The sequence below is a fragment of the Macaca thibetana genome, chromosome 3, assembly GCF_024542745.1.
Source record: "Macaca thibetana thibetana isolate TM-01 chromosome 3, ASM2454274v1, whole genome shotgun sequence".
Lineage (NCBI taxonomy): Eukaryota > Metazoa > Chordata > Mammalia > Primates > Cercopithecidae > Macaca > Macaca thibetana.
Window position 1 is genome coordinate 154620992 of NC_065580.1, and position 12289 is coordinate 154633280.

At 48.2% G+C, this 12289-nt stretch overlaps 1 protein-coding gene across 3 annotated transcripts in view; it reads right to left on the minus strand.

Moving 5' to 3' along the window:
• The window catches only part of UBASH3A (ubiquitin associated and SH3 domain containing A), a 47970-nt gene that overhangs the window by 17972 nt on the left and 17709 nt on the right, over positions 1-12289 (minus strand). For all 3 annotated transcript variants that reach the window (XM_050785673.1, XM_050785674.1, XM_050785675.1), the window contains exon 7: positions 4140-4263. In XM_050785673.1, the coding sequence (XP_050641630.1) occupies positions 4140-4263 (124 nt within the window). The remainder of the gene's footprint in view (positions 1-4139; positions 4264-12289) is intronic.

A 12289-nucleotide genomic window follows, 5' to 3' on the forward strand; every position in this document is an offset into this window, starting at 1 on the left:
GAACATGGAAAGACGAGTCATCGACAGAGATGGTGGGGGCAGAGCGCACAGGGCCTGCCACGGGAGGTGGGCTGCGAGGCCTTCTGGGGACCAAGTCCTGCCTGGAGCCGAGGCAACCAGGGAGGGACAGGGCAGGGAGGACCCCTGGGCAGGAGGCAGCTCAGACAGTCGCTATCCCTGCCCTGCTCCCTCTTGGCCACACAGCTCTCTCTAGGCTAAAATGACAGGGCGGCCCTTGTGTGTGTTTTCCTACTGAGCAGGGTAAGGAAGAGAGGTGAGGAGCTGTGAGCCTTGTCCGCGTAAACCCTCATACACCAGCCCCAGCATCGTCCTGATTCCCCAAAATCCTAGAGAAGAAAACGCAAACGCCTTTAACATCCAAACACCCTCGGGGAGGAAGGGACTCATTTTCTACCTGGCCAGTGCAGCTGATCATTCCTGTCTGGACTTGCTTCTGTGAACAGTGATCCAGTCTCGAGGGTCTGCACTAACTGGCCACGGGCTCTGGCAAGAGAGGTCCCCAGTGGTGTCCCTGCACCTTGGGAAGTGATTGGAAACTACTGGGAATGAAAGGACACCAGAAAGCAGGGTGGGGGCCAATTTCACCTGCCTTGTAAGCGTTCTTGGGGTCAGCACCACAGGCAGCTCCTGCCAGATCTTGTGGATGCCTTGTGAAGTCCACACTGGCCTGGACAATGCAGAATTTCCAGCTGCTGAAATTTATCAGGGCCAGACGGTTCTTGATGGCCCTGACTACATTTGGTAGGTGCATAAACTATGGGATTGGTGAACTGGCGAGAATGTTTGCAGTTGCCATGCAAACACTTTCTTAAGGGTCACGGGGCTGAATCTTCAAAATGGATAGACGGTGAGGCCAAGTGAATAGTATTGTTTTCCCTTATTGGAGAACTTCAGATGTGTGTTTCAGGATAGAAACACTCATCTCCTGGGGAAGAGCTTCAGGGGAAGGTTTGTCTTGCTGTCTTGCAATTGTGAAGTGTGGCTATGCAGAGGTTGCCTACACTGACACCAAGAGGCAGCACCGACTGCCCCGTCCCAGAATGAATATTAAAACATCCTAGCCCATTAGCCTGTAGAGCGTTGATCTGCCAGTAGGTTGCAAAGCACGCATGTGCTTGGAACCTCATTCTGCCCGGTAACAAAGTCCCCGAAGTTTTGGATTTGGGGTATTTTCTTCCTGGAAGAGCTCAGAGCATTTAAAATGCTCTTCTGTGGCGCTTTGCCACAGGAATATGATGGTAAAGCAAAAGAAAGGCCTGTGGGAGTGGAATGGACTGACCCCTGGGACCTGTGGAATGAGGCAGGGCTGCATACGCTCTTACATGGAAGGTACTGCATTGGTGTCCTGGGGCTGCCGTAACAGGCTGGGTGGTGCAAAGCAACAGACATTTATTCTCTCATAGCTCTGGAGGCTGGAAGTCCAAAGTCAAGGTGTTGGCAGGGCCGTGCTTCCTCTGAGGTTCTAGGGGAGAATTTATTCTTTGCCTCTTCCAGCTCCTGGTGGCCCCAGGCGTTCCTTGGCTTGTGGCCGCATTGCTCCACTCTCTGCCTCTGTGGCTGCATGGCCTTCTCTGCTGCTGTATCAGATTCCCTCTGCTTTTCTCTCATCAGCACACTCGTGATGGGGTTCAGGGCCCTCCTGGATAACCCGGGATCATTTCCCCATTTCAAGACCCTCCACTCAATCCCATCTGCAGAAGCTCTCTTTCCTAATAAGGTCACATGTGCAGGTTCCCGGGCTTAGGGCATCATCTCTGGGGCCATGATTCTGCCTCCCACAGGTGCGTTCTACCAGACCTGCGGCCAGTTGTCTTTCTTATTATAGGGAAGGGATGAAATCCTTATAGAGAAGACCACGTGAGGGGGGCCAGTTCATAGGCAGACGCATGTTCTGTTTTCAGCCATTGAAAGCACGGTTTAGACACAGGCTGAGCTACGAGCGGAGACATCCATTCCAGGCTCTCCCCCTCCTTCAATCCAGAAAGTAGGCCACAGCCCTGGGGAGTCTCGGCTCTCCCAAGTCTGGGCCTTTCTCGCATGGTGAACGCTGATCGCCATTTCACATACACCCAGCTTCACATACACCCAGCTTCACATACACCCAGCTTCACATAACCCAGCTTCACATACACCCAGCTTCACATAACCCAGCTTCACATAACCCAGCTTCACATACACCCAGCTTCACATACACCCAGCTTCACATACACCCAGCTTCACATACACCCAGCTTCACATACACCCAGCTTCACATACACCCAGCTTCACATACACCCAGCTTCACATACACCCAGCTTCACATACACCCAGCTTCACATACACCCAGCTTCACATACACCCAGCTTCACATACACCCAGCTTCACATACACCCAGCTTCACATAACCCAGCTTCAGAGACACATTCTCGATTTCTCAAGAAAAGGCCTCCTCACCTAGCCACCAAGGCAGCAAAGACCTGCCAAGGCCACTTAGCTTTGGCCTGATTTGCACCAGCTGCCAGGAGGCGCCAACAGCGACAGGGACTCTGCGTGTGGGTTGACTGTTTAGCTTCCACAGTAGGAGTTTTCTCTGCCACAGTCCTGGAGGCTGGAAGTCAGACATGACGGCGTTGCCAGGGCTGATTCCTTTTGAGAACTCTCTCCAGGGCTTGCAGGTGGCGTCCCCTCCCTGTGTCCTCACAGGATCATTCCTCTGTGTGTGTCTGTTTCCTCATTCCTTCTTCTTATAAGAGCAGTGGTCAGATTGGATCAGATTGCATCATCTGTGTTGCCTCATTTAACCTTAAATACCTCTTTAAAGGCCTTGTCTACAAATACAATCACATTGAGTGGACTGGGGGTAAGCACTTCGAGATAGGCATTTCGGAGGCACACAATTCAATCCGTAACAGAGGGTGAGCGTTGACCTTAAGGTGAGCCCGTGACAAGTCCCGGCAGGGCCTTCCTGTGGTTGTTCTGGAGATTTATGGACCAGGCACCAGGCTGGGCCCTGGGGACTAGGGGATAAGCCAGGGTCCTGCGACCCCACCCTCTGGGCACAACAGTCTCTCCGCACCAGGGGCCTGGCCGTGGTGGGCACTGGATGGCCCATCTCATGTAATCCTGCCAACAATCTGATGGGAGGGTGGTTAGGAGTCTGTGTGCTCTCCGACAAGCTTCCTAGCCTCCATGAGCCCCAGTTTTCAGATCTGTGAAATGGGTAGGGGGCAGGAATAGCACCTGCTGTGTCGACTGGGGATAGCAGGGATGAGAGATCCTAAAGTAACGTGTGCAGCACATGGCAGGGCACAGGCGGGCGAATTTGGGAGCAACAAGGACAGAGAGGCACTGGGTAGCAGGGATGAGAGATCCTAAAGTAACGTGTGCGGCACATGGCAGGGCACAGGCGGGTGAATTTGGGAACAACAAGGACAGAGAGGCATTTCCACCACTGTGGCAACCGGACAAAAGCCAGCAGCAGGTGCAGCCCTTCTTGAGGGCTCCTCTGTAAGGAAAGTGAAGCTTCAGATCTTCAAGGATCAGGGACGCGGCGCCACTTGCTTGCCTTCAGGGAGGTGCTGCCTGCTCCTTGGTGTCCCTGCCTGGCGCCTGCACTCCTGCATGTGCCCCGTGAGGGTGGCCGGCTCGGGGTGCCCTGCTGTGTCCTGGACCCTGGCCTGAGTCTGCTGACCCCCCAGCTTATGCAGAGTTTTGCCTCAAAAGATGAGGGGCCAAGGCATCGGGGCAGGTGACGTCTTGGGGGCCGCTTGGCTCATGAATGAGGGAATGGGGTGAGAACTCGGGATTCTGGGTAGAGCTGTGTCCCTGCCTCTTCTGTGCCCCGTGTCCTGGTGCCATGACTGAAGCTGCCTTGAGGAGCTCGAAGGTGGGGCGTTCTGCTATGGAGGGGTGGCTCCCTGTCTGCCCAGAGCAGACAGACCAAGGCAGGAGCCCCTGGCACCTCAGCACCGGTGGGAGGCCCCCTTGCTGACCTACACCTGGGTCTGTGCTCTAGGGCAGCAGGGAGCATGTGTCTATGGAACAGAAGCTACACCCACGAAGCTGCATCCACCATGAAGTTAACACAAAGTGTGGTTTTGCTTAGTTTACTAAAAAGAAAAAAGGGAATGTTTTATTACCTGCAAGGCCTGTAAGCTGCTAAGACTCCTTGCCGTTTGTGGAAGAAATTCCCCACTGCATCTGCTGCTGGCTTCACTGTCCTTTCTGGAGTTCAGGTCCGTGGCTAGACTGAAGGTGTACATCCTGCGGGGGAAGGAAAGCACGGTTTGAACAGAGGTGAGACCGTGTTGTTGCCATGGAGACCCAGCATCTGGTCATGTATGTACTTGAGAATGTCCTGGACAACCTCCCCAGAAAGGTTCCCATGAGCACAGAATGAAGTAGCGTGTGCGAAGTGCTCAGGCCCCAGGAAGTGTGGACGATGTGGTTGTTTTATTACAACGATCACTATCTATGATGGATAATTTTACGTGTCAATGTGACTAGGCCACAGTACCCAGGTATTGGGTCAAATGTTATTTTGGGTGTCACTGTGAAGGTATGTTTTTAGAATGAGATTAACGTTTGAGTCACTATGCTGAGTAAAGCAGACCACCCTCTAGATGATGGAGCTGTTGGACTCCACGGTGCTGGCTCAATCTTGTTAAACTGCTAAAAGTCCTTATTAAAAACATTTAAAGCTTTCAAAATCAGAAAATGGTCCTTGAATGACTCGACACATCACTGTGGGTGGGTCTCATCCAACCAGGTGAAGGCCGTAAGAGAAAACACACTGGGGGCCATGAGGAAGGGGAAATCCTGCCTCCAGACCACCTTTGGACTAGAGCTGTAACCTCAGTGCTTCCCAGGGTCTCCCATCTGCCAGCCTGCCCTGCAAACTGTGGACTTGCCAGGCCCACAGTCTTGAACCTTCAACTAGATTTCTGTCTCTCTCTCTCTCAGTCACTCTCGGTCTCTCTGCCTTTGTCTCTGTCTCTGTCTCTGGGGCACCGTGACTAGTACACCATCCCATTTGATCCACTTTCTAATACAGTCAGAGGTGTGCAGATGGATGTAGCTGGGATTCAGGAATGAACAAGCAGTGAACAGCCACATTGAAGAGCTCTGCTCACATCTGGAGGGAAGAAGATGCATTTAGTGGAAGGAGTTGCAGGCAATGAGGAAATTGCTGTGTTCCAACGAATCGAGAAACGTGGCATGGGGTGGACGGGCACTCGGGTGCTTGGGGACCACTGAGGGGAAAGACGCCAGCAATTAGCAGCAGTGAGAACGCCAGGCTCTGGAATAGGAAGGGGGTGATGGTGGGGTCCCCAGAATGAATGTGTCTGGAAGAAACAGGCAGAGCGGTCAGAGGAAGATAGTGAGAATGAGAAACAGAGACCCAACGGCCGCGGAAATCCTCCTAAGAACAGCAAATGATCGATTTCCCCAAGGGGGAATTCATTCCATAAAAGGAAAGATCTTTGAAAATTCTGTTTAAAAATTATACACGAGCACAGTCCAGTGGCTACGCAGGCATTTCTCAGCAGGAGCTCTGCGGGATTTCTCTGGGTTGAATTAGGCATAAAACATCCTTTGCCGGCCCAACATTTTCTACTAACACTGTGCTCTTGCTTTCAGTGAATTCTAGCATTTTAAATTCCCAATTCCATTGGGAAAATTCAGGATACTTTGTTTCTTACGGTTATTAGAATGTGGAAAATACAACAAATTTAAAAAGATGAAAAAGTATCTGCAATCCTCCAGCTCAGTTAACCATAAAATCTAACCCCATTTCCCTCATCCACCCACATTTGGGAATGCTGCCTTATGGCTTTTTGAATTTGAACTGCTTTTTCAGGAAAAGCAAATTGTAGTCTAGTAGAAGGTAAGGGGAAATGGTGCCTCATTGGTTTAAAATTCTATTTTTTTTTTTTTTTAAAGACAGGTTCTCACTGTTGCTGAGGCTGGAGTGCAGCGACACGATCCTGGGTCACTGCAGCCTCGACCTCCCAGGCTCTAGTGATCCTCCCACCTCTGCCTCCCAAGTAACTGGTACAGGCATGCACCATCACGCCCCACTAATTTACTTTTATTTTTTATTTTGTAGAGACAGGGTCTCGCTATGTTGCCTAGGCTGGTCTCCACCTCCTGGGCTTAAGGGATCCTTCTTTCTAGCTTGGCCTCCCAAAGTACTGGGACTACAGGCATGAGCCACTGTGCCTGGCCGGGCTTCCCTTTTTCGTGCAGTCTTTTATTACTAATGAACAGGAACTCCTTCCCCCATTTATTTCTCTCCTGTTCATGTTCTTTGGCCATTTCTTCTCTCAAAGCCTCAGTGTTTTTCTCAGCAAGTTTTGAATGTAGTCTTTGAAGAGGAAGAGTCCAGGAGACAGTTTCTTGGTCAGTAAGTGAAAAAGGCAGGCATAAGTCACCTGGGTACCAAAAATGTCCAAGGGCTAGCAGCATCCAGGGACCCCGGGTCACTGTTGGAGGGACGGGGGCTGGGGCAGGTAATCGGCTCAAGTGGATGACCCACTGGGGACCGTCAACTTTATAAATATCTTCTGAAAAGCACTGTTGTCAGCTTGCTCTTTACAGCGTAGGGTTCTTTATGATGTTTAACCTGCAGAGGTCTTTGAGTTTAAGCATTTGACAATCGTTATTAAAGACAGGCCTGCTAAGTCTCACTTTAAGATCCCTTCCACTGCTTCTGACCCTTCAAAACTCTCCCCAGTCCAGAAATCAGAAATGCATTCATTTAAATAGTTCTATTTTTTTTGAGATGGAGTCTCGCTCTGTCCCCCAGGCTGGAGTGCAGTGGCATGATCTTGGCTCACTGCAAGCTCCGCCTCCCAGGTTCACGCCATTCTCCTGCCTCAGCCTCCCGAGTAGCTGGGACTACCGGTGCCCGCCACCACACTCGGCTAATTTTTTGTGTTTTTTAATAGAGACGGGGTTTCACCGTGTTAGCCAGGATGGTCTCGATCTCCTGACCTCGTGATCTGCCCGTCTCGGCCTCTCAAAGTGCTGGGATTACAGGCGTGAGCCACTGCGCCCGGTCTAAGCAGTTCTATTTTTAAAATGTTTTTCTGTTTCTATTTAATCCTTGTCTCTGCCAGGAATTGATTTCAGTGTACAATGTGAAGGGATATGAAATACCGTCTATTTAATTAATGTTTTTTTTTTTTTGGGATCTCGGTTCACGGCAACCTCCGCCTCCCAGGTTTAAGTAATTCTCAAGCCTCAGCCTCCAAGCAGCTGGAACTACAGGTGCACGCCACTGCGTCTGGCTAATTTTTTATATTTTTAATAGAGATGGAGTCTCGCCATGTTGGCCAGGCTGGCCTCAAACTCCTCAGGTGTTCCACCCGCCTCAGCCTCCCAAAGTGCTGGGATTACAGGCATGAGCCACCACGTACGGCCAGTACTGTCTATTTCTTACCCATTTCTGTCCCTATCTCTGATGCGCCCTTGGTCAGATGTGACCTCTCCAGGACACTAGACTTGCTCCTCCGATCTCTATCTTGTCCCTCTGATCTGTTTTTTAACCTCCTTTAAGCCAGGACCATATTGTAGATTCATAAACTATTTTCAACATCTGGTTGGGTAAATAACTCATTTTTATTTTTCAACGTTTTCTCTCAGGTCTTCTCTCCTGTTTATTCTTCCAGATAAACTTTTCATGCATTTGGTGAAGTTCCAACAAATGGTCCCTTTGAGATTTAGCCTGGAATTTCATTATACCTGGAAATGACTATGGGAGGAATTGCCACAGTTTACTGTTCTCAGCCATGCACAGGGCATGTTTCTATTTTTCCAGCCTATTTGCAAATATTTGCATTTCTCCCATAGAGGTCTTAAGTCCCCACATTCTCATAAAACCAGCAGCAGCTCCTGTGCCTCCACCGAGACCCGTCCAGAGCCAGGAAGGGCATCTTTTCTTTTGCATCTCAGCACCCACCCTGCACTCTCTGAATATGCACCCTGGACCACCCATCCCCTGCACGGCATCTTGATTTAGTTCATGTGTTTCTTGAATCATCTGCACGTTGCACCTGATCTTCTCACACTATTGCCTGCCCTGTCTCCATCTATAAACTATGGCAGGTCCAGGCCAATTTACTTTGCATCATCTCAAGCTGTCAGATGCCAATAGATAGGAAATGCACACTTGAGTTGATCCTAAGTAGACCAAGAATATAGTCTCATTGGAACAATCGAGCGTTTCCTCTTCAAATTAACACGCTCAGAGCAGCGAGGCCCAATTCATAGCCCATTAGCACAGGAAATGTTGGTTGGTTTCCCCTTCCTGAGGGCAAGGCGAGGGCACCCACACCCTCCCTGCGGCTGGCTCTGCAGACGGTAGGGCTTTGCTATCAACTGATGACATCTGTGAGGTTTACAGAGAGAAACGGAGTGCATTTTGCTGGTCTTTCAAATGAAATACGATCAAGATTACGCTGTGAACATGGGTGACGGGAGGAGAAAGAAAAGAGCTTAGCATTTTCACGTTTCCATTTTTCTCTTTAACTTAAGAGAGTCTCTTGATCTCTTGTGAAACAGATGTGTTTCATCATAAAACAGACGTGTTTGAATTCTCCCTGGTTCTTTTTTTTTTTTTTTGAGACAGAGTCTCACTTTGTCACTGAGGCTGGAGTGTAGTGGCACTGTGTCAGCTCACAGCAACCTCCATCTCTTAGGTTCAAGCAGTTCTCCTGCCTCAGCCTCCTGAGTAGCTGGGATTACAGGCGTCCACCACCAAGCCTGGCTAGTTTTTTTAAAAAATATTTTTAGTAGAGACGGGGTTTCACCATGTTGGCCAGGCTGGGCTTGAACTCCTGACCTCAGGTGATCCACCCGCCTCTCTCTGGTTCTTAAAAGGACACAGTTGCCATCTGGGGGCTGCATCACTAGGTTCCTGTGTTCATTTCCTGGGGCGGTCATAACAAAGTCCCACAGTGGCTTCAACGACAGCCACAGATGCTCTGATAGTCCTGGAGGCTGTGAGTCTGAGGTCAAGCTATCGTTAAGGCTGGTTCCTCTTGAGGCCTCTCTCCTTGGCTTGTGGACAGGCATCTTCTCCTCGTGTCCTCACAGGCTGTCCCTCTGTGTGTGTCTGTGTCCTCATTTCTTCTTATAAGGACACTGGTCATATTGGATCAGGGCCCATTCTAATGCCCTCATTTGAACTTAATCACCTCTTTAAAGACCCTGTCTCCAAATAAGGTAACATTCTGAGGTATTGGGGGTCAGGACCTCCACATATGGATGTTGGCAGGATGCAATTTAGCCCTTAATTGTACCTTTCTTACGTCTGAGATACTTGCTGTAAACTTGCTGTGAGGTTTTTGAAGTAATCCTGCTGTGTCTGTCTTCAGTTTCGGGAACGTCCTCATCTTGACTGGGGGATGGCACTTATTCTCCTGAGCCCTCACACTCAAGCCTCCCTGTTCTCTGTCCTCCAGGGGCGCGCCCTCTGCTCTCCTGTACAGAGGATTGGAAGCTGCGGTGGTTTGTGAATATGGTCCTCCATCACCAGTCTCTCCAGGCCATCTCTGATCTTCAAAGCAATGGACAAACATCATAGTGTGAGTTTGCAGTAGGTAAGTCCAAAGAATCCCAGCACTATCCGGCAAGGAGGTTGGGGTCATTATGGTGGTGATGGGTGATTGATGTGTTAATTGACAGGTACTACACATTGGAGCTGCAGACTTGTACCTGGAAGGGCGCCCTCTTTGGTGAGGAAGGGGATTCCTGCTGGTGCACCTGCAGGTCTGTTTCCAGGCACTGTAACGCCAGCGGTTCTGCTGCTTGGATCGCGCAAGTGTGAGTCCTGATCAGGGCTCGAAGGAAGTATTTATTAAACATCTGCACAGCTCTCTGTCCGTCCATGGGTCAGTTGGCCTCTGGACATTACCGTTTGACCACATTTTCCACTAATGAATACATGAGTGATGTGTGGAGACATTCAAGGATGATTTTCTGATTTTGAAAGCTTTAGATGTTTAATAAGGACTTTTAGCAGTTTGAAAAGATTTAGCCAGCACAGTGGAGTCCAACAGCTCCCATCGTCTGCCTCACTGGCCCGTAAGCACAGGTCACAGCTTGTCAGGGTGCCTTGCTACTCCTCCAGCCACGATGAGGGTGCTTCCAAAGCAGGACCAATCAGACACCCCACAGCACCTAGCCCGGTGCTTATTTCTCTTTCCTTTCACTGCAGTTTTCATTAATACATTCCAGCATAAAAGCCGGAATGGTTATGTTGATAGGCAGGTGTCTAATGTATTCACTGTGAAATGAAAAGTATCATAGCCGCTGACTCATCTTCTGCAGAGTCTGTGGTTCCTCTGTGACAGTGAAACTCTCCCATCCTGGGCAGACAGCGAAGGACATGCTGAATGATGCAGGGGCACTGGGGAGCCCCAACCTTCCTGAAATTTAGATGGTTAGTTAGGGTACAGCCAGCATCTCCTCTCTATTCCTTAAACTGTGGATTGGATCGGGTGATGAACTGAGCTTGCAAGAAAGCAAGAACTCCCTTGATTGTACATCCCTTGGCCTCCTGGGCCTGAGTCTTCTCAGCTCTCCAGCAGGGGAGTTGCCTTAGGTTATCTCTACAATCCCTTGTGGCACCCACATCCTGTGATTTTGATGTGGCCCCTGGACCCATGGACATGTCTATGTCACAAAGTGTATTTCTCCTGAACTGCTGGTCTGCACACGTCTGGGATGGCCATGGCTGTTGGTTGAACGTGTGTCCGTTTTCTTATTGGATGTGGGAAAGCTCGGAGCTGGGAGCTCACAGCACACGCAGTGTGGACAAACCTCAGCCCTGACTTTGTCTAGCTTTTCCACCTTTATTCTCCCTTTGACCCAGCTTTCTTATATTCTCTTCTTAAAATTTAAAATGGATTAATTTATGTTTTGAGTAAGTAATTCATTTATATGCTTCATACATTTAAACATTATGAAATGTTCGTGTTTGAAAAGACTCCCTCCCATTTCTGTTCCATTCTCCTGGCTCCCACTCCCAACACCCACAGGTAACCATGATTAGAAGTTTCCAGACATTCTCCCTTCCAGGGAACCTTTAGGAATACGTATATGTAGAAATACATATTGTGCACATGTATTTACAGACGGTTATGTGTGTCTCTCCCCTTCCCCCACAAGTATATCATGCCAGACACATCATTCTGCAACTTATTTTTTTCATTTATCAATCAATCTTGCATATTTTTTCAAATAAATAACATAAAATTCTCCCTTTTAATTATCTTAAAGCTGCAAATATTTTATTGTATGGATGTGTCATAATTTACTTTATGGACTTATTTTTAAATTTTAATGATCTCTTCTATGGGCAGTTGAGGTCAGATTTGAAAGCCCAAGTGTGGGATTAGGTATGAGGCTGGAATCCTGTTTCCTCTGCCCACTTGCTGTGTGAACATAGGCAAGTGAGTTGATCTCTTTGTGTCTCAGTTTCATCAACTATAAAATGGAGCAATAACGGTGCCCACCCTGGGGGTATTGGAGAAGTAAATCAGTTAATAAGGGAAATGCATGGCACAGAGTCAGGCACAGGAGGTGATGTTAGTGTGCAAAGCTATTGGGCATCTCTTAAGCTGCCTTAAAATAGATTTAAGTGGATTAGAAGTCAACACATCAATAAATACATGTGACAACGGCTGCATTTTTCATCCCATATTTGCATTTTGTGGTCCTAAGTTCTTATTCATTAGGGTAAGAAGTTAAATGGCCTCAAGAGAAGATGATATGAAATGTCATGTATGCACAGCTGTGGGGCTTTGGCTGGAATCTGCTCTCCTTCAGTGTCAAGTGGCTACTATGTTTAGTGGGGGGGCCCAGGGACATAGATGCTGTCCCTGGCTCATTATACAAATCTCAGTGTATGAATAATTAGCAAAAAGAAATATAATACTTAAAGAAATCAGCCATAGTCACCAAATCTCCTTCTATAAATATTTCAGACAATACTTTCATTATTTTTACTACTATTTCTTGCAAATTCTAATCATTTCACCAAGAGCTTCTATCAGGTACTATTAAACCATCTTTTCTTTTTTGGGGGGTTTGGATAAAAATGACCAATAAGTAATCATTTATTTCAGCTCTTCAAAATATATTCTTTCTTAATTTACTCAAAATGTTAGTCTTATTAGATATCCATATAACCTCTGATAATTTTTAAGTAGTTTTTAATGACTATTCAAATAAAATGTCACAATTTTCATAGTTTTGCCTTATATATGAACCTCAATAGGAA